Raw genomic sequence first — 26,443 nt, 5'->3', positions numbered from 1 at the left:
TTAAATAGCCTTAATTTTGTTTTTCATAACTTCTTATCAAACACAAACCACAACATGGGATGATGCTTTCATAAAGTTCCATTATTGTTCATGCATTATCCGATTTAATTTGAATTACCGGTAAAAAGTCTGTAGAACACAAGGAATATGCATGTGGATAGAGGTGACAGGTTAATCTCAAGAGTTGACCCACAAGAATCAACAGGTAAAAGCAATGTGGTGCCATGTCGGAACAAGAGTCCGTTTTGAGCTGAAATAAAAAAAAAATAATTACCTAGCTGTTTACATACATGTACTAGTAATAGCTGTGTTTACATTAACATATGCATATTATTTCTGGAAAAAATACACTGACCATGCAGTGTAATAAGTATTACATATCCCAATACATGACATAACATTTAGGCAGTACAAGATCAAAAATTTGCATATCAAGTCATAATATAATATTAAAAAAAATTCTTAGGTATAGACACTTATTAGATTGAGAGAGAGTTTGAGAGAGAGAGAGAGCTAGAGTTTATTTCTTGTAGTGCAACAGTCAAACATTTCAATTCAAAAATTACAAAGGAATATTACCCATCTGAACAGCGTCAAAGTACATGTATTTCCTTCTGGTATACCATGTTTTATCAATTCTACCGGGTTTTTATTTTGCAAATAAATTTGGCGAGGGTTTTGGTTTCTTTTCTTTTAAATTACATTTTTTAAAAACAATACTATGTGTAATAAGCATAAAACATGTATGAGTAAACTTAATGAAGAATTTTTTAATAGATTATTTTTCACAGAATGTGTTACATTACATGTATGTCAATCTTTATAAAAGTAGCGTATATTTCGTGCGTCATAAATTGGAAGTTTTAGTAAATATCATTTACTTGCATGGTAGATATATATGTCTAACCCAAATTTTCTTCATAAAGCTACAGCTGTATGTACCACATAATCATATGTTTTGTCACAAGTATACATTTTTAAAAAATACCCAAATTCCAACAGTTGAAAGTAACTCGATGAATTTTTCATTCTCTGATAAGTTCATTGTGTTTTGTGCGTGCATATATTATAAGTCTGCTGCAACAGCAGCCAATCAGCGGTAAGCTGAATCCACTAATAAGAAAGTTTGTGGTTTAGGAGCGGGTAAAATTGTTTATGCATAATGTAGCTGACACTGACTTGAATAGATCAGATATATATGTACAAGATAGGAGAAATAATGACAGAACAGACTGGGATTCGAACCTTGCCCTCTGAATCTCTAGTCAAGTGCTCTACCAACTGAGCTACATGTATCTGGCACCGGTATTCAAACCAGTCTGACCGTCACATCCCCCCCCCCCTTAAATGATCTTCACCCTCAAAGATCACCCCTGGCTCTTCCCCTGGCAGGAGTTAACCTGTCAGTTCCAGGGGTTGGTTACAACACCAATATTGTATAGGGATGGAACGATCCACCGATGCACCGGTGCATCACGGTATTTATTTTGACGATATTTGGATTGTTACATTTACCATTAATACATTACGATACCTATGCGGACTTTTTTTTATTTTCCAAAAATATCTGAGCTTCATATATCGGCTATTTTTAGTCTGCGCGCCTAATATGAAAGTACAAAGATGGCGGAAAACCTCGTAAAGTTGTCAAACCTGTTAGGAAGCTAAATCTGGAGTGTGGACAACTTTTGGATTACTTGTTAATGAAAAAGTAGCGTATATGAGACTTAAGTAATTTGTAAATTGTGCAACGCTCATTTTAAATATATCAAAATAACTTTGGACATGTGGTAATACATCGACAGATTGAATAAATTTTTAACCCTTATTCATGTTTTCATTTAGTTGCAATGTATCGTGATATGTATCGTATCGCATCTCATGTATAGTGATATGTACCGAATCGGCTAAGTACAGAAACGTCCAAGCCTTAATATTGTAACAGGATGGGAGAAATAATGAAGGACCAAACCAGGAATTAAACCTGGGCCCCCTGAATCTCTAGTCAGGTGCTCTACCAACTGAACACTGGTATTTAAACCGGTCTGACCGTCACATATATAAAAAGTTATTTTAAACAATGGTGTTCAATAAAAAATAACACTTGCAACCTTCAGTTTTTGTCTGTAATTAATCAATATTGGCGTGCGATCAGTTATCGTTGAGTACCATTTTTCATCAGTGCATTGTAACGTCATTTTATCAACACATAAAATCATATATGAAAATATGATGTAACATTGCACCAGCGAGAAATGGTCCTTGACAAGAACTGCTGGCATGCCAGTACTGCCAGGAGTCAGATTTTATTAAAATAAGAGAATATAAATGAAAAATTACATTTTAAACATTAACAAGGACAATTCAAGTACTAACATATCAAAACTGCTAAACAAGAAAAGTTATGTGAACTGGTAGAGTGGTACGCATAGTTCTAACTTGTAAACTACATGTACAAGTACATGTACCGGGTACCCGTTGGTCTGCTAAACCTCTCTAATGATACATTGATTGGCATCATAAAAATATTAAAGACTTTTTAGTCATGTTTTAACTCTGAAGTCTGAAGTATACAATTTTATTTACTTGATGTTACATGTATGTCTACAGGGTATTTATGTCTACATTTGGAGTCTTCCGCACAAGAATATGATCATATGTTTCTAATTAGACCCTGCTTTGAATTTTGAGTTGAAAATTCACAATCTGATTTTTTTTTAAATAGATAAATTCGGTCATCCTTTCCAGTCACCAATGAACCTCGAGCAAGTCTAAACATCCAGTAAACAATGCAAAAATTACACGTTAGTAAACAAACACCCACACCATAACAAAACATCTAACTCTGTAATTCTTATAAAATTCTTAATCCAGCAGATGTTAAATCATCAAGATATATTTGTAAATTCATACGCGATGGACATATCATAAGAAAATCTATGTACAGTACCAACTACATGTATATTTGTATACTGTATATGTATGACTTTCGCCACATGTGGATTTTGTCAATAAATTGAATTGTAATTTACACAAAATTCTGGTAAAAAGGAGAAAAAACAAGTGGAAGGTACAACATTTGGGATTCAATTCTGTTAAAAGGATTTATATTGTCTGGACTAGAAAAATAACATACATCAGTGACAGTGTGCACGTACTTACATGTACATCTATAGACTAAATGTTAACCAGTTAACATGCTGACATTTTAACCACTATAGACAAGAAACTTTAAAAGGAATAAAAAGCCTCACCTTCTTCAGTAACATCCACATAGATCACACACTTTAATGTCCATCTTTTCCACTTTATTACTCGTAGCTTATCAACGGCTGATCAATGGAAACATAAACATCCGTCGACATGGTCGACAGAAGTGTGGCTGTCAGAATTTCCTCGTAAACGATTCACACGAGAAAAATATCCTCCTTAAACAAATATGTAGTATTGTTCCCTGTGCATGTTCATATGTTTTACAGTAACTTGAAAATGCATGTGTACACCGAAAAATGCACAACTTATCTTCTGCATTACGCTCTCTCTTTTCTACAATGCCGTTCGTTACTGTTTACATTCGCGGGTCCGCGACAAACATTGCAAACATTTGTTCTGCGTGGCCGATTAGAACGTGTTAAATAAGTAGTTGAATTCATAAATGATATAGCCTAGATGAAAAAAAAATGAAATTGAATCACAACAATTTATCTAAGACGCAACACAATGTAATGCAGTAAATGCCTGGGCCTTAAAACGGCATTTGTTTGCTTGTGTGTCTATGTAGACAAATTAACTCGTTCATGTACGATTCACACATATTTGTTTTATGAAATTTGAAAAAAATAGGGCACAGAACTTTTTAAATTTGACACCAAATGACATTATTTAATATATTAACATTAACTGAATTAATTTTTTTTCATAAAATGATAACGATTTTTGCTATCAGAAAAATACGTGTATGAGCTGCTGACCCCTAATTATAGGGGCCAGCCCTTTTTTCTTAATTTTAAATGAAAGCTCTCGTTATTCTTAACAACTTTTGTTCTATATGTATTAACAAATTATTTTTAGTTTAAAGGTTATTATACAAAAAGCAACAAAATTTCAGACCCCCCAAAACCTTAAACTTTACCGGCAAATAGCTTAAAAACTAAAAAACATTTTGCCAAAATTTTCATGCCAGCAAAACTATAAAATGTTACCAACAATTCTGCTAAATTTCATGCATCTATCATCTGTAGTTCCCGAGATCAACTCTGGACAAAAGACCCCCCAATTTTCAATTAAAGGGCAATAACTCATAACCGGAAGTAAATTTTAAAAATTTGAAAAAAACGTCTCTAGATATTAACATTGTCTACATACCCTAAAAGTTTCATAACAATCAGACAACAAATGTACGAGAAATGGCCTACACAAAATTTGCGGATAAAAAAAAAAAATAATAATAAGAAACAGTAGAATAACAGAAGGGTTTTCCGTTGAAAAACGGAAAACCCTAATAATAAGAAACAGTAGAATAACAGAAGGGTTTTCCGTTGAAAAACGGAAAACCCTAAAAAAACAATAGAATAACAAGAGGGTCTTCCGTTGAAAACGGAAGACCCTAAAAAAACAATAGAATAACAAGAGGGTCTTCCGTTGAAAACGGAAAACCCTAATAATAAAAAGAAACCAAAGAAAAACAAAAGGGTCTTCCGTTGGAAAACGGAAGACCCTAATAATAGAAAGAAACAATAGAATAACAAGAGGGTCTTCCGTTGAAAACGGAAGACCCTAAATATGCTCATTTCCCTATATATTTCATTAGAAAAGCGTCAAAACAGCACTACATACGATACTTAAATCTAGAGCGGTATTGCATACAAATAGCGTAGGCAAATTTGATAAAAATTTCATATAATGAACTGTGTATCCTAAATAACGATTTAACATATTTTCAGGGTATGTTTTCTCGTGAGATTTTTTATGGGTTATATGGTAAGCAAATAAACATTTACATAGCTTGTCCGGCATTTCATCTATCAGTGGTTACAAAAAAAGGCAAAAGTGTAACATTTCCAAGAATATCATGGAAGACGAGTTTGGCAAATATCAAAAACCTACGACATAAAATACAAAAAAGTGCTGCTAAAATTCTTTGCTTCGTAATAGTGATGAATTGGGGAAAAAAACCACGGAGTTAACCACCCCTGCGAATGTTATTGTCATTTAAATTTTAGACCACGTGGTTTTATTTGACCCTTTCAGTTTCGCAGTAAAAATCGTGCCTCGTGTTTATAGTCTAGTTCATAAAATCTAGGTACTATTGGAGTCAATCATTAAATCTAGAGGTTTATTGATTTTAAACGTTATCTTCATTAATAGGTGGATAAAATGTGTTCTAGAAATAAGTGTAAAAATACAAAAGATAGTTTTTGTCTGCTGTTGCAACAATTAAAATGCTAAGTAGAGATCCCCCCTGAGGATTAGTTTTCGATCCGCGCCTGACCTAGTATAATAGCATCAACAGTGAAACAGACTTTACTATTTTATGCAGAATGTTCCTTGAAAATGACTCGATATACTAAGTTTTTATGCAAAACAGACATCCATTATTTTTTTTAACACATGGTATTGCACATCACAAGCATCAAACATGGATATGATTTTATTAAGCCACGCAATGTTTATATTTTCAACCACTCAACACGTGGACGAACACGAACGATAACTCTGTTCTGAATATTATCGTTTAATATAAAAACCGCTAAATGGTGAAATAAGACAAGCATATTAAAAGAGTTTCATGTTTTAACAAAAACCAAAGTAGGATACGATATGGAAAACGACCAGTACTTACGTATTTTGAGAATATTATCCGAACACTGATACTTCCGCTCGAAATTTCACAGGAACTGAACAAATCTCGGTGAAGTCTCGTGAACTTTCATTCGAGCACCTCTGGATTTATTACATACTTAGCAACGATAAAGAAAACATTCCGAACACATTCGCAGGGGTGTTAACGACAGGGCCAACATCTGGTGTGATGCCCGAATTTCCTCGATCCCTATTTTGTCCAGTGGAATCTTTTGAAAAATACTTACACAAACCGAATCCCTAATGTGAAAGTTAACGGCAAAGACTCGATGAGGAATTCACAGATGAGGACATTTCTTAGTACTGCATTTCAAGACTCGGTGGAAAAAATGAATTATGTCCTACTTCATTGAAACTATTGGCCTGTCACTCACTTACACTAACCATTCGACATGTACCACAATTCTTACCTAATGCATGTTCAGTTCACCCCAGATCATGACAGTGACAGGGTACAAGTCAGTACAGTCGTTCACAGTGCATCAAAAGACGGACATGGACGAGGAGATAGCGAGGGGACAAACAATGGGCCAAAACCTTACAAATGATTTGTTGAAAAATATACCAGCTTTTCCATCTACTTCACAGCTGGTATTACCCGCCCCCCCCCCCCCCCCAACCCTCAGGACACTAACGAATATTCTCTAGTACCATTTTTACAAGACAACCGTTCCAGAATTGCTGAATTACAGAGAATTAACGTAGGTGATATATTCAGCGATTTTGAATCCCAAATTACAGCAACAGCAGCTTCCGTGCAGACCAGGCAAATACTTCCAGCTTTTCATGGATTGGTACCATAAGCATCAATGTAAATTTTGATAAGTTATTTGAATAATCATTAATGTGATACCTCTGATCCTGTGATATTCAATGAAATTTGACTTTTAAAATGTTAAAATTGTCAAATTGAAAAGAAAGATCTTTTGCTGTAACTTTTTCGGTTTTCATTTAGTTCTCTATTTTTAGTAGTACAAAGTAAATAATTATGTTCCAATCAATCAATTTTGGACTCCTTGTTATAGTTTGAATTGTCTAAATTGTTATATAACTTTAAAAACATTATCTCGATTTGCACATAAAATACGAAATATGAAACGCTTGGCATACTAAGTTTAGAGCCTATTAAAAAGGGAGTAATTGCTTTTAAATAAATGTAAGAATGCTTGTGTTGTAATTTCGAGGACTGTGCATTGAATTTCTTGAGAGTAAACTCACATTCATTCATTTTTATGGATACATTAATATTTTTGAACTGAGGCCCTCTATCGTACTGACATAGAAGTCTTCGTTGATTTAGAATATAAGCTATCTGAGGATACAGCGTATTTACATAACAATCACATTGTCGTCCTTATGAGGAAACATTTTAAACAATTTCCCCATCTGTTACTCTGAACTTTGGATCCTTCCATGGGCCCTATGTAATTGCCTAGGATAGTTTAAACCGAATTGTATGTAACTATGTATAACGTAAGCTAAATATTAAGCCTAGGGGTCATACAACTTAAGGTGGTATAGGACACCTCCATGTTGTGACGTATTGTTTATCACAATAAACTGAAGCGTATTGATATCAGTACTTTAAATTTCTTTCCCAATATCGTCATCTAACAGCGTAGCCCAGTGGGTTAGAGGGTATGCTACGAATCTGTTAGTCATGAGTTAGAATCCCTCTGTGGGTTTTACATTTTTTTACCTTTCCAAATATTTTCAAAAGCTATTGGCTATATATTTGAAAATCTAAACTGGTGTAGGTTTTCTATTTTTTAATGTATTACTTTAATCCAGCTTAATATCAACAGATGTCCCATACCACCTTAACGATATCTCACTTTTGATCTCAGTTAAATATAATTTCCCTATATATAATCTTTTTAAGAAAGCGAAATTTCGGTAAAAGATCTAGAAAAGATCGTTTTATGTTTTGATTTCAATGCTGATACTTCACGCTCATTTTTATTACAAGTTAAATTCAAAAATAACACAAACCTGCACGATTGTACACAATTTAAAAAAGATAACTTTGTTTTTAGTATGTTTATTTTCAGCACAAAGCAGGCATCATTCATAACTGTTTTAAAAAACCATGTAATCTTTCATAACTCTAAACAGAACAGACCATACTAAAATTAAATCAAAACAATTCAATAAAAGTAGCATAAATTCCAAAGATATGAAACAAAATAGAAAGGGAAAGAAACATAGAGAGAGAAACAAATATCAGATAAATGAGCAAGTATCATTTCTCTTGTAAATAAATAATGTCATATATTCTCGTAAAACGTTACAAACAAGTCACCTATCCTGGATGTCAGGACGTTTTCTGCTTTCAATCAAAATCTTAACTTTCTAAGAAGTAATTGCTTTAATCTTAGAGATAAGATCAGAAACAGTGTTAATAGACAGGATGATATACATTTTTTACTTTCATAAACAGAAAACGGACAAAATATTTTAACAATTGAATAAAAAGCTATATGATCATCTCATACAACGTAAATCAAATCCGTATCCGGGACATCACATAGTTCAATACAAAAGCACTGGCATCCACACTTCATCCTAAAATCTTCTCACAATAACTTAACTATAAATTATCACATGCAAAGTCACACGTTACAACATGTGTGAATCACTTTCACCCGAAACAAGTACACCCAACCCAATCATTGTTTATCAAACCCCATTCTCACACACACGACCTTTGACCTAATATTGGCCCTCGTCACCTGCGGGGGGAGAACTTGGGGTTAGAGGGCACCTCAGTGAAGGATCGAAGTTCATATTTAGCGACACTGGGGTCAAATTCAAACTTGTCCCTGGCAAACAGCACCCTTATGTCTGTGTGGAGGAAGATCTTGCCAGATTTGGAACTAGCAAACCTGAAATATAGAGTCATGCTAGTTAGAGATAAAGAATCAACGTAGTTTAGATATAGAATCAACATAGATATAGAATCAATGTAGTTAGAAACACATGGAAAGGAGAGGTAGAAGGGAAATCTTATACACTGTTCTTGATTTGGAAAAGAAGCATGGCAAATCAGAGTTTACTTTTTAAATACTTAATGTTATAAGAAAGTTCTTCTGGAATCGATTCACTAAAACTTAATGTTATAAGAACATCTACTTTAAGTTTTGCATTTTCTTCTGGAATCGATTCACTAAATCAAATGCCAACAGAATAAAGGTATGCGATAACTGATTTTCAGTGACAAAATAACATTTGTTCACAATTATTTTTACATAGTCTTAAATGGCAAAATTTATTAAACAAAGAATTAATTTATACAGAAAGCCTGACCCGAGATGAATATCTAAGATGTATGATCTATACAGAGAGCCTGACCTGAGATGAATGAGATATCTGAGATATACAGAGAGCCTGACCTGAGATGAATGAGATATCTGAAATAATTGATTTATAAAGAAAGCCTAACTCGAGATTAAAATCTCAGTACAATAAAGTGCTAGATATTTATGTATACAGAGAGCCTGACCTGAGATGAATGAGATATCTGAGATAGGATGGCTGAGAACTGTTTTCTTCTACTGGCATATACACTGTTCTCTGTCGGAGGAATGTTTGACAATGTGGCGGCATATCACTGAGATCATACATGACAACAAACATTTTGATGACCGTCTTGTTTGGATTAAATAAAGTCTGCATAAAAAACAAAAGTATTAGTGATCAATATATCAAATGTGATCATGTTTATGTACAACTTGATTTTATATAAATTCATAAAGAACCTGCAAAATTATAATAAGAATATCTTCATTATTAAATATTAATTAATTAAATGCATTCTGAAATAATATAATTCTGTTCCAAATGTTTAAGTATATTGTAGGGATACTACAGAAAACCGATATAATGAAACAGAAACAAAGAAAACAAGCTTATTATGAAACTGTTATTCTTTTATTCACCTTTAATAAATCTTGTAATAATTAACAAATTTATTAAATAAAAGAAACTGCATTGAAAACAAATACACATGATTAATTATTTCAAGAATTTCTTTCAAATCTGATAAAAAGTGATACTTTTAAAACAAACACGTTTCTTTATCTCTAGTGTTTCAAGGCAAGCTTGTTCAAACACAAATCTACATTATCTTTTATTTTAATACAAACTGTAAATGTATGGAGCTGCCAATATACATCTTACAATCTGCTTTCTCATATCTGTACTACTATACGCCTTACTTCCTCTCGTATTCATTGTCAATAAAAAAACACAAAGTCAGTCACTTACCACCTGTACGGTGCCACACTTTGGGATGTGGTAGCCTTTCTTCCCTATGCTTTCCAGGTTTATATGGCCCTATAATCAAAATCAAAAACATTTTATACAAACAATAATTCTAAAATACACATATTTTTTGTATTTGATTTTTAGTGATGAAAAATTCCTTCATGTCATGCAAATAAAAAAACTATGGTAAAATAAGTTGACACTTTTTTTTACACAATGTACAAAAGCAATAATTTGTGACTTATTAATTAAGGTTAACTAGGTGTGATAATAATATGTGATATATCACCATAAGTTACCAGGTAGGATAATAATATCTTATGTATCACTATAAGTTACCAGGTAGGGTAATAATATGTAATTTATCACTATAAGTTACCAGGTACGGTAATGATATGTGATTAATCACTATGAGTTACCAGGTATGGTAATCATACTTGCCAACTGACCCGATTTCGTCGGGTCACACCCGATTTTTCAACCCTTCACCCGATTATTTTTTATGACCCGGCGGGTCATGCTTTTCACCCGATTTGTGTCGAACAACCCAAAAATCTCCCGATTTCCGGATTTGGTTCATAAATTACGTTGCGCATTTGACTTCCAGTTATGAACCCAATCTGAGTTTGGATTTACGTAACGCGTAAACAATGCCGATGGCTATAACAGACACATTAACTGATTAAGTGTAATTATTATCGTGAGTTGTTTTGACTAAGCGAAGGTTTAAATCATTAAATGTGATGGTTTCCAATAAGAAAAGGTCTTCATCGGGGCCAGCGGAATCAAAACCAACAAAAAGAAAACGATATTTTTGTACCCATCAACATATCTGGGAAAATGAATTCCCATAGGTAAAACAAAGTAATCGAGTACAAAACGAGGCTTTTGCGTTCTGTGTAACGCACATTTGAATATTGGATTTTGTGCCCAAAATGATCTGACTAAACATGCAAAAACGCTAAGTCGTCACTCATGTATAGAATGCTTTTTAATACACAAAAGTCTTCCAAGTCACTTAAAACTTTATTGCCATCATTTACAGAGTTCAAAAGCAAGGTTAATGTAGCAGAAACTCTTTTTGCATTTTTTTTTAGCTGAACACAACCTACCATTTTCTGTGTCAGATAACTTTACAAAATTCAAAATCAGCAACTGTTAGTTAAAATGCTTCTTTGCAATAAGTACTACACATAAGTTTTAACACATATTTCTATTGTATATACCTATGAAATGCATGATAAATATGTCGTGAATGTCGTTACGCGCTATGACCAGATTTTTTACTTTCCAAATCTGGTCATGACCAGATTTTCACATGTTAGAGGTTGGCAAGTATGATGGTAATCATATGTGATTAATCCCAATAAGTTACCAGGTAGAGTAATAATATGTGATTTATCACTATAAGTTACCACGTAGGATAATAATATGTGATTTATCACTATAAGTTACCAGGTACGGTTATACTATGTGATTTATCACTTTAAGTTACCAGGTAGGGTGAGGGGGCGTTGTCATCAGACAGCTGGAAGAAGTAGGCAGTGACAGGAAGTGACACGTGTTTGGGACAGAAGGATCCCCCGGCCCCGATGTCACAGGTAAATCCATCCACCACACCGATTGGCTCGATCCTCCCATTCAACACCGACTCCTACAAACAACATTAATGATGTATTATTTACCAACAACAGTGTTTACATAATCAAGACAATGCATATCACCTTCATATGGCTGTTCAACACAGGCTCTTATAATAACAATGTAACATCAAACACTCATCTGGTCAACGAACACAATGAAGATTTGCACAAAGACACAGTTTGACCAATCACAGCAGGCCTTGGCCTCAGGCACCATGCCTATATTGACCAATCATGGGTGCCTTAGCCTCAGTCACTATGCTTATATTGACCAATCACAGCAGGCCTTGGCCACAGGCACCATGCCTATATTGACCAATCATGGGTGCCTTAGCCTCAGTCACTATGCTTATATTGACCAATCACAGCAGGCCTCAGGCACTATGTCTATATTGACCTATCACAGCAGGCCTTAGCCTCAGGCACCATGCCCATAGTAGGGTTTGTTCCTCAGACTTGGCATAGGAGCCAATCAGCTATTAATTTGCTTTTCTTTTTTGACCAATTACAGTAGGTTTTCTACCTTAAACATGCCAAAAGCAAGGAAATGTATTTATAAATTTTTCCATAGCAAAACAAATTGACAAACATCAGTTTTCAGATTAAGACTCAAAGTCTTTACTGTTTATGATGTAATGCAAGAGCGATTTGGACTTTCAAAATGTACACTATACTAAATTTGGATGTGAAAGGTTCTACTCATAGAAGACAATGTTAAAAAGAGAGGCAATGATTTTGACGAGCATTGTGTAATTATTTTATCAATGTCAACTAAGTAAATAAAGTCTGACCTCAAAGTTTCCCAGCAGGCAGTTGGTAGAAGCAGGTGCAGATGTACTCAATGTCCGGTCAGGCGTAACCACAACTGACCTTGAACTTTCCGACTCGAAGGTCAGTTTGGAGCAAGACAAAGCACTGTAAATAATTGCAAAAATTTAACTTCTTTTTTTGCTTATAAAAATTAACAAAGTTGACAAGATTCATTTATATATTCTTTTCCACATAACGTTATGGAATTGCCAAATACAAAACACAAAAAAACTGCAATGTTATGATCTGCATAAACTAATCCAATGATTGCTTCATAGAAAATCTGCAAAGTTTCATTCATGTTTGCCAATATAACCTACAGTATATGAGAACATTATGTATCATGAAGTAGACAAAGAGCCCTACTTTTTGATGGCTGTAGAGTTGACCAGGGTATTGTCATAGTCAAATCTTCCCACTGCTCTCCTCTTCAGTGGAGCCTGATACATACACAAAATCATTAATAATATCATTAACACTGATTACATCATTAACACTGATTGCATCACTAACACTGATTGCATCATTAACACTGATTATATTTTAAACAATGACACTGTAATAATCCATTCTATGTCCATTTTCCTAAACTGAAGAGGAATGAACATTATGAACAAAATGATGTTTTTCTCTCTCTCTGTCCCTCTCTGTCTGTCTGTCCCTTTCTCTCTCTCCTCTCTCTCTCTCTCTCTCTCTCTCTCTCTGGGAATGTCTAATTTTAATTATCCCTGTTTCAATTAATAATTAAAATACATGATTCTTGTTCCAACCCACAACCCTCTGACTACTGACAGTGTGTCACTACAGACAGTGGAGCAAACATATCCTTCCCAACACAATTATCTCAGATCAAAGTACCTACTGGACAAGATCGGTGGGGAGACCCGTACTGGAGTTGAACAAGTTACTTACAGGACTAGATCGGGAGGGGAGACCTGTACTGGAGTTGAACAAGTTACTTACAGGACTAGATCGGGAGGGAAGACCCGTACTGGAGTTAAACATCATGTTAGAGGATTCCTTTAGATTCCTCTGGAAATGGTGAACTTGCTCCCGGGAGGGATACTTTGTCTGGATTTCATTACGGCCCTACAAACCATGAAAGATACAAAGTTACAAACTTATAAAACCATGAAATTAACAAATTTACAAAATACAAACCATGACAAACAGCCTTTGCATGAGTTATGCAGTGATAGAACAGTTATATTAAATTACTGTAATGGAATTTTGTGTTATGGCAACAAGCCTTGCTACAATATCTCAGCCACTCTCCCCTTTTTTTAAACATTATAGAATAACTAAGATATCTGAAGTCCTTACCCCATTTGTGTACTAAGTAACAAAAAATAGCGAGCTTAGCCCATTTGTGTGAGTAATAAAGAATGGCTAGCTCACCCCCTTGTTGGTTCGATGAAGTTCCTTCTTCAGGAGCTGTGTACACAGAGATTTCTTCACCTGCAGACTTTCTTCCTCCACAGTGTTCTTATTACATCTCTTCTCATCTTTACATGATCCATTCTCCTTGCCTGTTCTCAGTTCACATCCCATGACTCCAGTTTTTATGGGTTTTTCTGATGCTCCCATCAGGAATCCATTTTTTATACTATCACTTATAACTCCATTTCTTTCTTTATGACAGCTGTTTGAGGTATCATCAAGGTTCCCATTATTTAGAACCACAGTTTCCTCAGACTCTGTCTCCTCACAGTGAGACACAGTTTTTGCAGGAGTGGAACTGACAGTAGTAACACCGTTATTCTGAACACAATTCTGAGTACTTTCCATGACCATGCCGGACTTACAATTTACATAGCTATCCGAGACCAGTAGATCTTGGTTCATCAAGTGTTTATTTCTGAGTGTTTTGACCTCATCAACTGAAGCATCGTCCTGTTCACCGTACTGCTGGAACCCGTTGGAATTCAACAAGCTGTTGGTAGGAGTCGAGTCACTGGAGGACTTGTCCAAACACAAGATATCGTGGAATGATCTCGATAACACAGAATCTAAATCTGCCAGATTCTCATCAGGTGAAAGCTTTAAATCATTCAGCTGACTCAGACTCAACTGGTTTCCCAGCATCTCTGGCTCAGAAAAACTCTTTTTGAAACTTGGTCTAAAGTCTGAATATTTATGACCAAGATTAGCCTCATATTGAACCTGATGAGCCTCGTTCTGAAATTCATGAGTTTTATTTTGATTGGGACAGTGCTCCTGTTTAGACTTCTCTGTAGAATACACAGGTGAAGGTTGTGAAGACAATGAGTCTACGGGTCGTCCATTTTGTGGAGAATATAACCTACTGTTGACACAAGGTATATTGGTTAACGAAGCACTAGAGCCAGACTGAATGTCATTGATGTCATCTACAAAGTCATCAAACAGGGATAGAGAGTGGCATGAGACATCTGTTATTTTATCTGGAATTCTCTTATCTCTGTTTCTATCATCTTTATCACACGTTACAACACAGTCTGTGGGAATGAATGTGGCTGTGTTGTCCCCATTTCTGTGGTTATCATGTGTTTCAACCTTCTTTGATGGCTTCTGTGTTTTAGAACTTGATTCTCCACGATTTTTTTTCTTATTTGCTGGGTAAACTTCAGTTTTCCATTCCTTCATAAATCCCCACTCTTCTCCGCTCTCAGGGAATTCCGGAGAATGTTGGTACGTAATACAGGTTTGTGCTTTCTCTGAAGAAGAATGCTGAGATTCCTGAGCTAGTTTTTCCTGCAGGTTACACACTACAGATCTTTGAGATCGGCTCTGTTTTGTTGTTGGAGTGTCCGACTCTCCATCCTTCTCTGACTGCTTTAGCCACGGTGAAACAGAGCTCTCCTGTAAAAGAGTTTTCAGTGCATGTTCATTGTGTGAAGGAAACATCTTATCTCCAAAATAAAAATCACAATGCATTGTGGGAATGTTGCTTAAACTGGTTCCTATAGGCTTCCCTGATTGATGTGAGGAAATGCTGGTAAGGTAACTCTCCAAGTCCTCGGCTTTGAGGGGTCTGACCAGGCCAGAGATTTTACTGGCAAGTACCTGTTTATCCGCACACTCCGGGGAACTCAAATCCAGGTGGCGCTTCTTGTAGATTTTTTGTGTGGATTTCCCGGCCGTTGTAAACAGAACTTTAGGACTAGGCAGACGGCGGACTAGAAAATCAGAGTCCATCTCATTGTCCCCTTTGTCAGACGCAAGGGGCAAGGGTCGAGCTTTGAACGACTTCTTTAATTCTGAGGCAGGGGAACCAGCCAACCTCTCCACTGGTCCACTCCCCTCTAACCTCTTCACTATTGGAGGCTTAGCGGCAGCGTGTGCCTCCTGAGTCTTGTAAGCCAAGTTTTTCTTTTTTGGAATAGCTCCTAGCTCTTGGCCCTGCCTTTTTAAGCTGGTCCTCTGATGATCCTCAGTTAAACTGGTTCTCTGATCCTGAAATAGCTCTGGGGAGGTTCTCCTTAGTTCTTCTGTCTTCTTGCTCCACATTCCCTCTGGGACAAAGGCCTCAGCACCAGACTTGTAAATAGGAGCTTCATCCTTGACCTCCGACCTATCACAGAGATCAGGACTCTGCTTGACCTTTGACCCATCAAGAAGATCAGGACTGTGTTTTTTCCTGCGACCCCCGTTCTTGCTATCCTGACACAGCAGTGTAGGGATCTGGGCGAGTCTGGGCAGGGAGGCCACAGACACCCGGAGTAACTCCGCCCCCAGGTCAGCCACCGGGAAACTGTGTCTCTCCGCAGGGGAGGTAAATCCATGGACCTCAGATTCTCCAGGGGAGTACAACCTGACAAAGTAAACAGCCATAAATAAACATCACTAACTATACAGGGGAGTACAACCTGACAAAGTAAACAGCCATGAATAAACATCATTAACTATACAGGGGAGTAAAACTTGACAGAATAAACAGCCTTTAACATGAAAACAGCCATAAGTAATTCTACAAATTTAAAAATGTACAACCCTACAAAATAAACAGCCATCAACAAATAAGCATCATTAGTTCTACAGGGGAGTAAAACCTAATAAAAAAGGTTGTTAACAAAAAACTTGACAAAAAAAAATGCCAATAAAACAGTTCCTGTATACATGTTTTGTGTTGTATGTCTAATCAATTGTTTATGTCAATACACACCTGTAGACAACCTGCAGGGGCAGACAACCCTGTAGTGAGATGAGCCAGGAGCTGAGCTGTGAGAAATGGAGGTAAGACCTCAGGGCCTGGAGGAGGAACCGCCCCGTCACCCTCAGTGGATCCTGTCGATCACTCCTGTAACATAGTACACACAGTTAGTACAAACAGTTAGAGAAATGGAGGTAAGACCTCAGGGCCTGGAGAAGGAACCGCCCCGTCACCCTCAGTGGATCCTGTCGGTCACTCCTGTAACATAGTACAAACAGTTAGTACAAACAGTTAGAGAAATGGAGGTAAGACCTCAGGGCCTGGAGGAGGAACCGCCCCGTCACCCTCAGTGGATCCTGTCGGTCACTCCTGTAACATAGTACAAACAGTTAGTACAAACAGTTAGAGAAATGGAGGTAAGACCTCAGGGCCTGGAGGAGGAACCGCCCCGTCACCCTCAGTGGATCCTGTCGGTCACTCCTGTAACATAGTACAGACAGTTAGTTCAGATTGAGTCAAGCAATCTTGATAAGTATCCTGGTGTCCATCACAACCACTATACTCTGTCCCCAGTTTTTGCTTCCACCACTTTTTGCTTGATATTTTGATAATCATAAATACATGTACCTTTGTGTTCAAACTACATTCATCCACTTATATGAAAAATGTCCAGATTATCTGTTTTGAAACACCCCCTCGATCGCTTCAGGTTTCAATACACATTCGAAAATAGAAAGTCTACGGATATTTTGCATTGCATCAGCCATTAATAAGCATGGATGATAACGTTAAAAAATTGCGCGAGGTATCCCGAGTACTTCATGGAGAAAAGATGTAAACATTTTCTATTATATATCTCTGTAAGAATTTGTTTTTGTTCCTGTTAATTTTTATGAGTGAAAAAGGATAATTGTTCAATGAAGATATCTTGGATATATTCCCTTTCAACGATTTCAAATGTATTTCTTTCACAGGTATGTGTATTTTTATTAAAAATCATCAAAAAGTGATGGAAGCAATAACTTGGGACAGACTATATTGTATCAGTTTATATACAAATTAAGATCAGTAAACTGGTCAATGAATAATATAAACAAAGGACAGAAAGCAGCATTAGTACTAGTAGTAAGTACACACATCTATAATGAAAGAAAAACGTGAGCAAGCTTACACACCCCATGCTTCCCCATTACTTGACAATGCTTCACAAAAAGCCACATAAAATTAAATTTTCAGAATTTCATCCCCTCCCAGCCCTCTGAGAGAGGCCTGCTCAGATGTGCTTTATTCTATTTTGAAAAAAAAATTCCAATGTTCAAACGGGATGAAATTCTCAGAAAAAAAAGGAATCAGAATTTCCTGGTTATATGCACATTTAAATATTATCTCCTAAATGCCTAGTAACTTTCACCAAGTTCCTTGCAGTGGTGTAAGCGGAGTTGCACTTACAAACTGTTCATTGTTATGTACAATAGGTGGCCAATATTCAAGTTCAAAAGGGCCATACTGTGGAATCATTAGATTTCGTGGTAGCTCAATTTTTGTGGAATTCGTGGCTACCTCTCATCCACGAATATACACCCCCACGAACTAATAAACATGGGCTATAAAGTCATAATCTTTTTGTATGTATACGAAAATACACGAAATTACGTCCCCTCGAACCTGTAAAATTTAAGCAATCCACGAAAATTGTCCCCCACGAAATTTAATGATTCCACAGTAATTCCCAGGAAAATAATGGAATCAGAATTTCCCTGTTATATGCACATCTACACATGGTGTCCTAAATACCTACAAAGTATTTTCTCCGAGCCCTTGAAATTTGCTATAAACGAGTTTAGCAGTATACCCCACTCTCCTTCAGAGCACGTGTATGACTATATAATGGACAACACTGGGGTTACGTTTAGACAGAGGACAACACTGACCTCTTCTGCTGCAGTGAGACTTCCCATCGCTCTAACAGAATCAGGTCGTCGTTACTTCCGACAGAGCTTCCCTCCACAGTACAAGCCTCTCGCTGACCATGATCACAGCCCGGCAGGAGCAGGACGTCTAGGTTGAGGGGTATGTGGTTACGAGACAGTCCGGTAATCAGGGTCTGTATCTGATCCGCTCTACGACACTGACGGGTATAAAACAGACCAAATTACAACGCATACATCATCATAAATAACATTACACAACAAATAAACAACACACGGATATCTGTAACATGAGACAGGCTGAGTTTTCACTCAGCGGTTGATGCCATATGTATGTTATTGTCATTCTTAATACAATTTATTGTTATCAATTATGTTACACTTAATTGATCGGATAAGGCATCATGCATAGAAATATAACACAAATGGCTAAATTATGTAAACCAATCTAAACTGAAATCCAAAAAAATAATGCTCAACATAAACAGTAATTTTAAACTGCCTTTTTGGTAAACCCAAGAGTCCTACTGGCTAAGTATTTTGATGGAACTAATGCATACATTAATATATATAGGGGCTAGGTGGGCAGATCTGAACAGAATTCATCTAACAATGAGGAATCCTTGTGGGGTGTTTAATGGAAAAGGGGGCATGAAATCTCCTATTTCCTTTACAATTATCAAATACCAGATTTGATAAATTCTAAGTCTGCTCATGAGTAGTTATTTGACATAAAAATATTACTGTAGATTCCTTATTAAACACGAGTATTTAATTCCGCGATTCAAGGGTTTTTCACCAAATCACGAGTCAGAATAATAAATCGCAAATGCGGATATTTTATCATACTTTCATGTAGTTTACATATGTCCAAAAATTAAAAGCAAGATTTTAAAATTCGCAAGATAGGTTTCTCGTTTTTTTACGCGGATATTAATTCCTCGCTTTTAATAAGGAATTTACAGTAAAGTTCTAATGTTCAAAGACTGATCATCAGTAATCACAGAGTGACCCCAGTGACCTCTAGAGGATGACCTTTGTTAAGTTACCTGCTCACGATGAAGGTCACAGCGGTGGAGATCTTTGACCTTGACCCCCTGACCTCCGTGTGGGTGGGGACAGTGGGGTCCCTCAATTCGACCTTTCAGTGACAGGTCGGGAGTCCGGGCCTCAACAATCAGAATTCCTACATCAACAAACATAGCAACTGGGTCCCAGACGTAATCCTCCATCTCTGATGATTCTTCAACAAACAACAAATATTACTCCTAACATGTACAAAGAGAGAACAAACTATGATCAAAGAACATGCAATGATTCTACAGGGAGAGATTTGTTGGAACCAGAAGACAGAAATGTTGGCCAAGGCAGACGACTAAGGTCAACATTTCTGTCTGAGGGTCAAACAAATCACATGTTGCCCAAATCCCGGTCAACAACTGTTTTGTTAAACCTTCACTACAGATACAAGCATTATAACATCAGTACCATTCAGCCATGTGACTCAGCAGTTCAGCTGTTTCCAGTCTTGCTAGATTGGTTAAATATTCTTGTCAATGACAACTGCTGGTTAAGGTGGCAAGGGACGTACACTTGTAAATATTAATTTTGGATAAAAGTACAGAACAATGAGAATAATTTTACATTTTCGAATTTTACAATTATATTTGTCCCCAAATATGTTTTAAAGTTTTTTGAAAAAGTTGAAAAATCATAAAAGCCCCTTTTGGATTCGAATGTAGTAAACGCTCTAACCAATTGTCCTAAGCTCTTAGTTAACAATATATGGTAAGAAAAAATATCAAATTTATAATACTTGATTTTATTGTTTATTTTGCTATGAAGGGGATAACCCGTACCACTTTAAGCTTAGAAGGAGGTTGACCTCAGACATGATATGATATAGCCTCTAACTGTCCGATCATGGTTTACATGAAACGTAACGTTAATGCTGATGTTGTCAAGTTGATTAGTGTGTTTAAAATTGGAATGGGTCTAGACGTGATACACATGTGACTATCATTACTTAAGGAATGCTGTGTGTACCCCTGTGTGTGTTCTAGTAGACAAATAGCCAACATAAGAACTGTGGACCATGGCTTAGATTGGGACAATGACACAAACACAGACTCATACTTCGTGAGCCGAAAGAGAGATTTGAACTAGGGACTTACGATCACTCGGCAATCACTTGTTACCACTTAGGCATGTGTACATCAGGGATTTGAACCAGGGACTTATGATCTTCCGACAAACACTCGTTAATTACTATTGGTGATAATTACTGAGTGACCTATTACTATGGAAACAACTTTCAATAGATATCGAAGGATAGCGTGTTCGAGTGTGCCTGATAAAATGGTTTAACCGGGGGGAGGGGGAAATGTATGTTTACTAGATAGAGGTTGTCTCTGTATTAATCAAGAAAACTTATCTGTCGTATGTCTGGGGTCTGTGAGTTATATATATACATAGAAATGTCAGTAAAGTAATTAAATTCTACCGAAGTGGGGTAGCAGCTCCCTCAAATGTGTGTGAGTAAAGGTTGGGCTGTATACATGAAATGTTCGTCACAGGATCAAGTGTTTATAGGAGAAATATACGTCAACAGTTTAATCCCGAGGGAGGGGGGGGGGGCATATATTTACCTATGGGTGGGGGTATGTAATCCCGATGGTGTATATGTCCAAGTGGTTGAGGATTCTTGACTCTGGGGGTTGGGGTGTTGTATGCTGTGGGTGGGGGTTTCTGACCCTGGGGGTTGGGTTTTGTATGCTGTGCCCTATCAACCAATCAGCTGTTTCCTATGACTCACACTGGACAACGAGTAGACTTGACAATGGAACAAGGAGATATCGACCTATACACGGTCTCTCCGTAAATCAGGCTTACTAAACACTCCCCTCTATTCCCCCCACCACCCCTCATCAATCACACTGACCGATACCCGTCTATCTGTCCGTGTTCACCACGTAGACGAGTTCAGAGATCTGGCATACATACCTGTTCCGGGCTTCATATTTCTCTCCAATCTCCCGACTTTTTACCGCATCTTGCGCTCACACAGATAGACAGACAGTCATACTACATTCCTCTCGCCAAGGAATGCCGATTATTGCCCCCAAATATGGAATTTTCACGCGATTTTTCGGTCGTCCATCTGTTTCGCCTTCTCCGTTCTGTTTACGAAAACTTCCAAGGTCACGTGATACCGATCGTCGATGGTATTTTTCGGTGTTTTTAAGTTGAATAAAGAAAAGGATCCGAATTTTACTTAAATTCTAGGGAAGTAAATATTTCATTCGGTGTCTTTACATTCACGTTTTAACGACAGAGTTTCTCTTTAACCGTACAGAAAATTTGACAGCTGATCAGGCTGACCTTTGAACTCCTTCGGACAGACGAAATTTTCTCTCTCATATTTTTCACTGCACAAAAATTAATTAAAAACAAAAGAGTATGCCATCGTATTGCTAAAAAATCAAGGACGATGAAATACATTTTTTTTTATTTCAACAGGTGCTCTTATGAAAAGATTTGCTTTTGTTATTGTTTGAGATTTCGAAGGGACGTTACTCTCTTATTTATTAGAGGCGGATCTTAAGTTTTAGAACGTGAAATTACATTTTCGATGAAATAATCAGTTCAACACACTCTAGAACGAGTCACTGACTTATGAAATATAAGGGGTCATCTAGAAATAAATCAATATATCGGTAAACATGGCCGTGATTTCGGTATTCTTTAACTCCCCCAGTTATCAAATTTGAGGTATTCAAAGATGTCGACCCTCAGACAATTCGGACCACATAACCATCCGAATCGCCTATGTAGAGTTGTTGAAAGTCCATGCTAATCAAATTGTCCATCAAAAATGAAAATCATTGCATGACAAACTAGACTGAAAAAAATGTACGACATCCATTAAAAATAAGTTTATGTCCGAATATCAACAACAATTTTAAAAGTTTGTATGGTACATCTGTCGAAACCAATGTGGATTAAAGTACATTATGATTTAAATACTGTCACCGTTTTTGAGTTTTCAAATTTTACAATATTTGACCAAAAAAAACGTTTAAACAATTTTTGTAAAGGTAAGAATTCGAACTCATGACTAACATACTCTAATCCGCTGCGCTACGTTGTTAGGGGACAATTCTGAAAAATAAACTATTTATAAAATTACACTTAATTTCATTGTTCATTTCAATAAAGTACACAGTCAAAGTTAAAGTCACAACATGGAGGTGTCCAATACCACCTTAATTAAATACTGCAAGACACTTCTGCATAACAAACACAAAACATTCAATGTAAAAAAAAATAATAAACACCAAAAAAAAAAAAAACCCAGTACGATTATATAAAAATACTGTATAAATCACACAAACACGGATTGTGGATTTTTTTTAAATTATCCCAAAGTATTAATGGGACTTGGACACGATTTGAGATTTAAAAAAATATTTTTATTTTTATGTAAAATATAGTTTACTGGTGCATTTTAAATGATTGACCACAATATTGAATGTTAAAGTCAAGTTACAAGGGAGATACAGAGGTAAAAATTGATTGTTATGTAAACAAAGCTCGAGTCTTATTGTTGTTAACAAAAAATGGATTAAACTTTAAATCAATGTTTGTACACGCCGATATTGCATAAACCTTCATACATACGTGCATACGTACCGTATTTGTCTTATTAGAGAGGTTAAGCATTTGAACGTGTACGAGTACGTGTGACTAGGGGAATCCCCTAATGTTTGTGTATTACGTCAAAAATTCTGCATACCGCGTAATTCTACAAGTTGTACAAAACGTGTGGAATCAAAAGTACACGGAGATGAATACTTGTAGCATTTTTAAATGGAAATACAGACTTTCTTTATATCAGACTTGTTTTATGTAAAGCAAACGATACATTAAGGACGACTGTGTTTTTGGTTTCATCAAATTTAAAGAATTATTTCATAAACAATAAAAGTAAACTGAACATGTTGAAAATGTTAAATCTAATTATTTTACACGTTCGCTTACACGTACAGTTTATTAAACGTAAATTAAATTTGGTACGTGTAAACATACGTGTAGCGCCACACGTACCCGTAGACGTGCAGGTTCAAATGCTTAACCTCTCTATTATTAGATTTTATATAGACGTCACAATGTGTTTCATATGGAATACTGAATATCGTTTGATAAATGTATAGATGCAAAGTTATTTTCTGAATTTGTAAATAATAAAGGGAATAGAAATATTAATCTCTTTTTTTTAAATTCAACAAATCACGCGGGTCGTTTATCCACCCGTCTGTCCGTGCAATCTTTAAAAATATCTCTGCTCTGGAAAATCATTGGGAGTATACGTAATTCTACGTAATAAAAATCACTCATGGCTTGATGGTTTTTTCTTCACGTGTAAACGATATTGAATTGTTCTGTGAAGTCTATGATTTTTTTCATTAGATAAAAATGTTGGCTCTTAATTGTTGAATATTTGGGCACCTTATGAAATTATATGTGTTAGAAACCGAATTTGCACATGAAAGGATCATTGTCTAATACAACTGAATTGACAAAGCGTGCTAACACTAAGGTATATAGTCACGGTTGAGTGCTTTCAGTTCCATACATACTTTGTGAAAATTTAATGTCTTCAATTGGAAGACCAAACGTGCATTAAAGGAAGAACATCGTAGTAAAATACGAAATACACAATCCTGTATAAAAATAAAAATAGAACGGTGTTCATACAAACCTAAACTTCAAAAACAGAAAAGTATGCCCACATATGGAATCGAACTAGGGCACAAAAACATCCCGCATGTGTCATATAGCCGCGGCGGTTTAACTTATACTGAACAATCCAGAAGCAACTCATAGTGTTGTAAATATAGACCCCTATGATAAAAATCAGTTTTCAAAATGTTGGTCGTTTTTTTTTTTTGCAAATTTAAACCCCAGGGCCGGAGTGCCCCCCAAAATTCTACCTGAATTTATTCCTATGAACAAAACTTATCAAAATATCTAAGATGTTTAGGGGCAGGTCGGTCCTGAAGGATTTCTAGGCCAAAAACCATGCAGAAATATACTATTGAGAGAATGCTCTTTTAGCCAACTTTGAAGATTAAAAATAAAATTGCAAGGGCAATATGATTGGTTCAAAATGCAAATTCGAAAAATTTAGAAACATGTACGATAGAAAATAACAAGATTTAAAAGAAAAAAAACATTGATTTTAAAAAGTGATTTTTTTCTCGGGAAATCCATCTCCCCTTTAGGTCAATTTAATTGTTATTCGCAATAGATCCTTTTACAAAAAATCCCCCTCCCTCCCTCCCTTCTGGGTATAAAAAACTCCAGGCGGCAATTCCAAACAAACCTTTATAAGGACGGCCTTACCGTTGATCTCTATTTCTTGCTTTTATATTTAAACTGCATTTCCTAATCAAGTTTCTATAATCTTTTATAATCACCGCCTGTAACACCTTTTCTATCTTTTTACATACGGTAAACTCTTTTACCTAAATAGTGAAGTGGTAGGGTAGGTTAGACAGCTGTTACTAACACTATTCTTAATTAAAACTTCAACTTTTGTTTTATTATTTTTAAATCATATCAATCGGTTTTTAGGTACCAACTGATAAATTACAATGGTCTTCAGAAGCTTCCTACCACACATGCGTTTTGTACCCCCGTGAGGATGCTTTTCCTTTATTTTATTCATAGTATTGAAAATGAACTTATTTTTGCATATAAAAATATAGTTTTAAATTACAAATATGAATAAATTAAAACATTTGCCAACAAACATGTAGGAAAATAACTGTTTTGTTTAAAAGATTATAAGTTATGCTCAAATTCGAATTTTCTTCAAATCTCTGTTACAAAACAATTTGGACGATCTTGTTCAACAAACCAATGTCGTAAAAAGTCATGCCTTTGTGAAAGATTAATATTATAACCGATTCTTTATTAAGTACTAGAATTAGCGCTCGGAAGTCCAAATATCACCTGAATATCTAGTTTGCAACAAGAATAACCACTAATTATATGAATTGCCAATGTTTAGATGTGGTGAACTTTCCCCATAGGATTGAAACAGGCCGCTACAAGGGAGAACCGGCGGAGGACAGAAATTGTAAATTATGTGATAAATTAATTAATTGATAGGTTTAGTTTGTTAGTACAACTACATTAATAATCATAGCATTAATCAATATAGGTTTAGTTTGTCAGAACAGCTACATAATTAATCGTAGCAATAATCGATAGGTTTAGTTTGTCAGAACAGCTACATCAAAAATCGTAGCATTAATCGATATGTCTAGTTTGTAAGAACTGCTACATCAATAATCGTAGCAATAATCGATAGGTTTAGTTTGTCATAGCAGTTTATTTACAGCTACATCAATAATCGTAGCATTAATCGATAGGTTAAGTTTGTCAGAACAGCTACATTAATAATCGTAGCATTAATCGATAGGTTTAGTTTATCAGCACTGCTACATCAATAATCATGCATAAATCGATAGGTTAAATTTGTCATAGCAGTTTATTTACAGCTACATCAAAATCGTAGCAATAATCGATAGTTTAAGTTTTTCATAGCAGTTAATTTACAGCTACATCAATAATCGTAGCACTAATCGATAGTTTAAGTTTGTCATTTACAGCTACATCAATAATCGTAGCAACAATCCATAAGTTTACTTTGTCATAGCAGTTTCTTTAGAGCTTCATCAATAATCGTAGCAATAATCCATAGGTTAAGTTTGTCATAGCAGTTTATTTACAGC

At 35.8% G+C, this 26,443-nt stretch overlaps 1 protein-coding gene across 3 annotated transcripts; it reads right to left on the bottom strand.

The window, feature by feature from the left end:
- Window positions 1-7,876: 7,876 nt before the first annotated feature.
- LOC128172194 (protein FAM214A-like) lies at window positions 7,877-21,979 on the bottom strand. Of its 3 annotated transcripts, XM_052837974.1 has the most exons (13): window positions 21,645-21,979; window positions 19,691-19,884; window positions 18,645-18,841; window positions 16,915-16,971; window positions 16,726-16,803; window positions 13,980-16,374; window positions 13,494-13,670; window positions 12,948-13,021; window positions 12,563-12,686; window positions 11,624-11,782; window positions 10,129-10,197; window positions 9,365-9,531; window positions 7,877-8,747 (listed from the first exon to the last, which is right to left on the bottom strand). In XM_052837974.1, the coding sequence occupies exons 1-13, from the start codon at window positions 21,658-21,660 to the stop codon at window positions 8,591-8,593; spliced, it is 3,864 nt and encodes a 1,287-aa protein (XP_052693934.1). In that variant the 5' UTR covers window positions 21,661-21,979; the 3' UTR covers window positions 7,877-8,590. The 3 variants fall into 3 exon arrangements, with proteins under 3 accessions (XP_052693934.1, XP_052693933.1, XP_052693935.1); XM_052837973.1 differs by lacking the exon at window positions 16,915-16,971 and having other exon boundaries at window positions 16,726-16,860; window positions 21,645-21,978; XM_052837975.1 differs by lacking the exon at window positions 16,915-16,971 and having other exon boundaries at window positions 7,878-8,747; window positions 13,545-13,670; window positions 16,726-16,860; window positions 21,645-21,918.
- Between the last annotated feature and the right edge of the window lie 4,464 nt (window positions 21,980-26,443).

This window comes from Crassostrea angulata, chromosome 2 (assembly GCF_025612915.1).
Source record: "Crassostrea angulata isolate pt1a10 chromosome 2, ASM2561291v2, whole genome shotgun sequence".
In the NCBI taxonomy this organism is placed as follows: Eukaryota; Metazoa; Mollusca; class Bivalvia; order Ostreida; family Ostreidae; genus Magallana; species Magallana angulata.
The sequence above is the reverse complement of the archived record's forward strand: the minus strand, read 5'-3'. Positions and strand labels throughout refer to the sequence as shown.

Coding starts and splice junctions, on each gene's coding strand:
- LOC128172194 (XM_052837974.1), bottom strand. Junction 12,687..12,947: donor AACTCTACAGCCATCAAAAA/GTAGGGCTCTTT, acceptor AATTATTTACAG/TGCTTTGTCTTGCTCCAAAC. Junction 11,783..12,562: donor GCCTGCTGGGAAACTTTGAG/GTCAGACTTTAT, acceptor TGTTGTTTGTAG/GAGTCGGTGTTGAATGGGAG.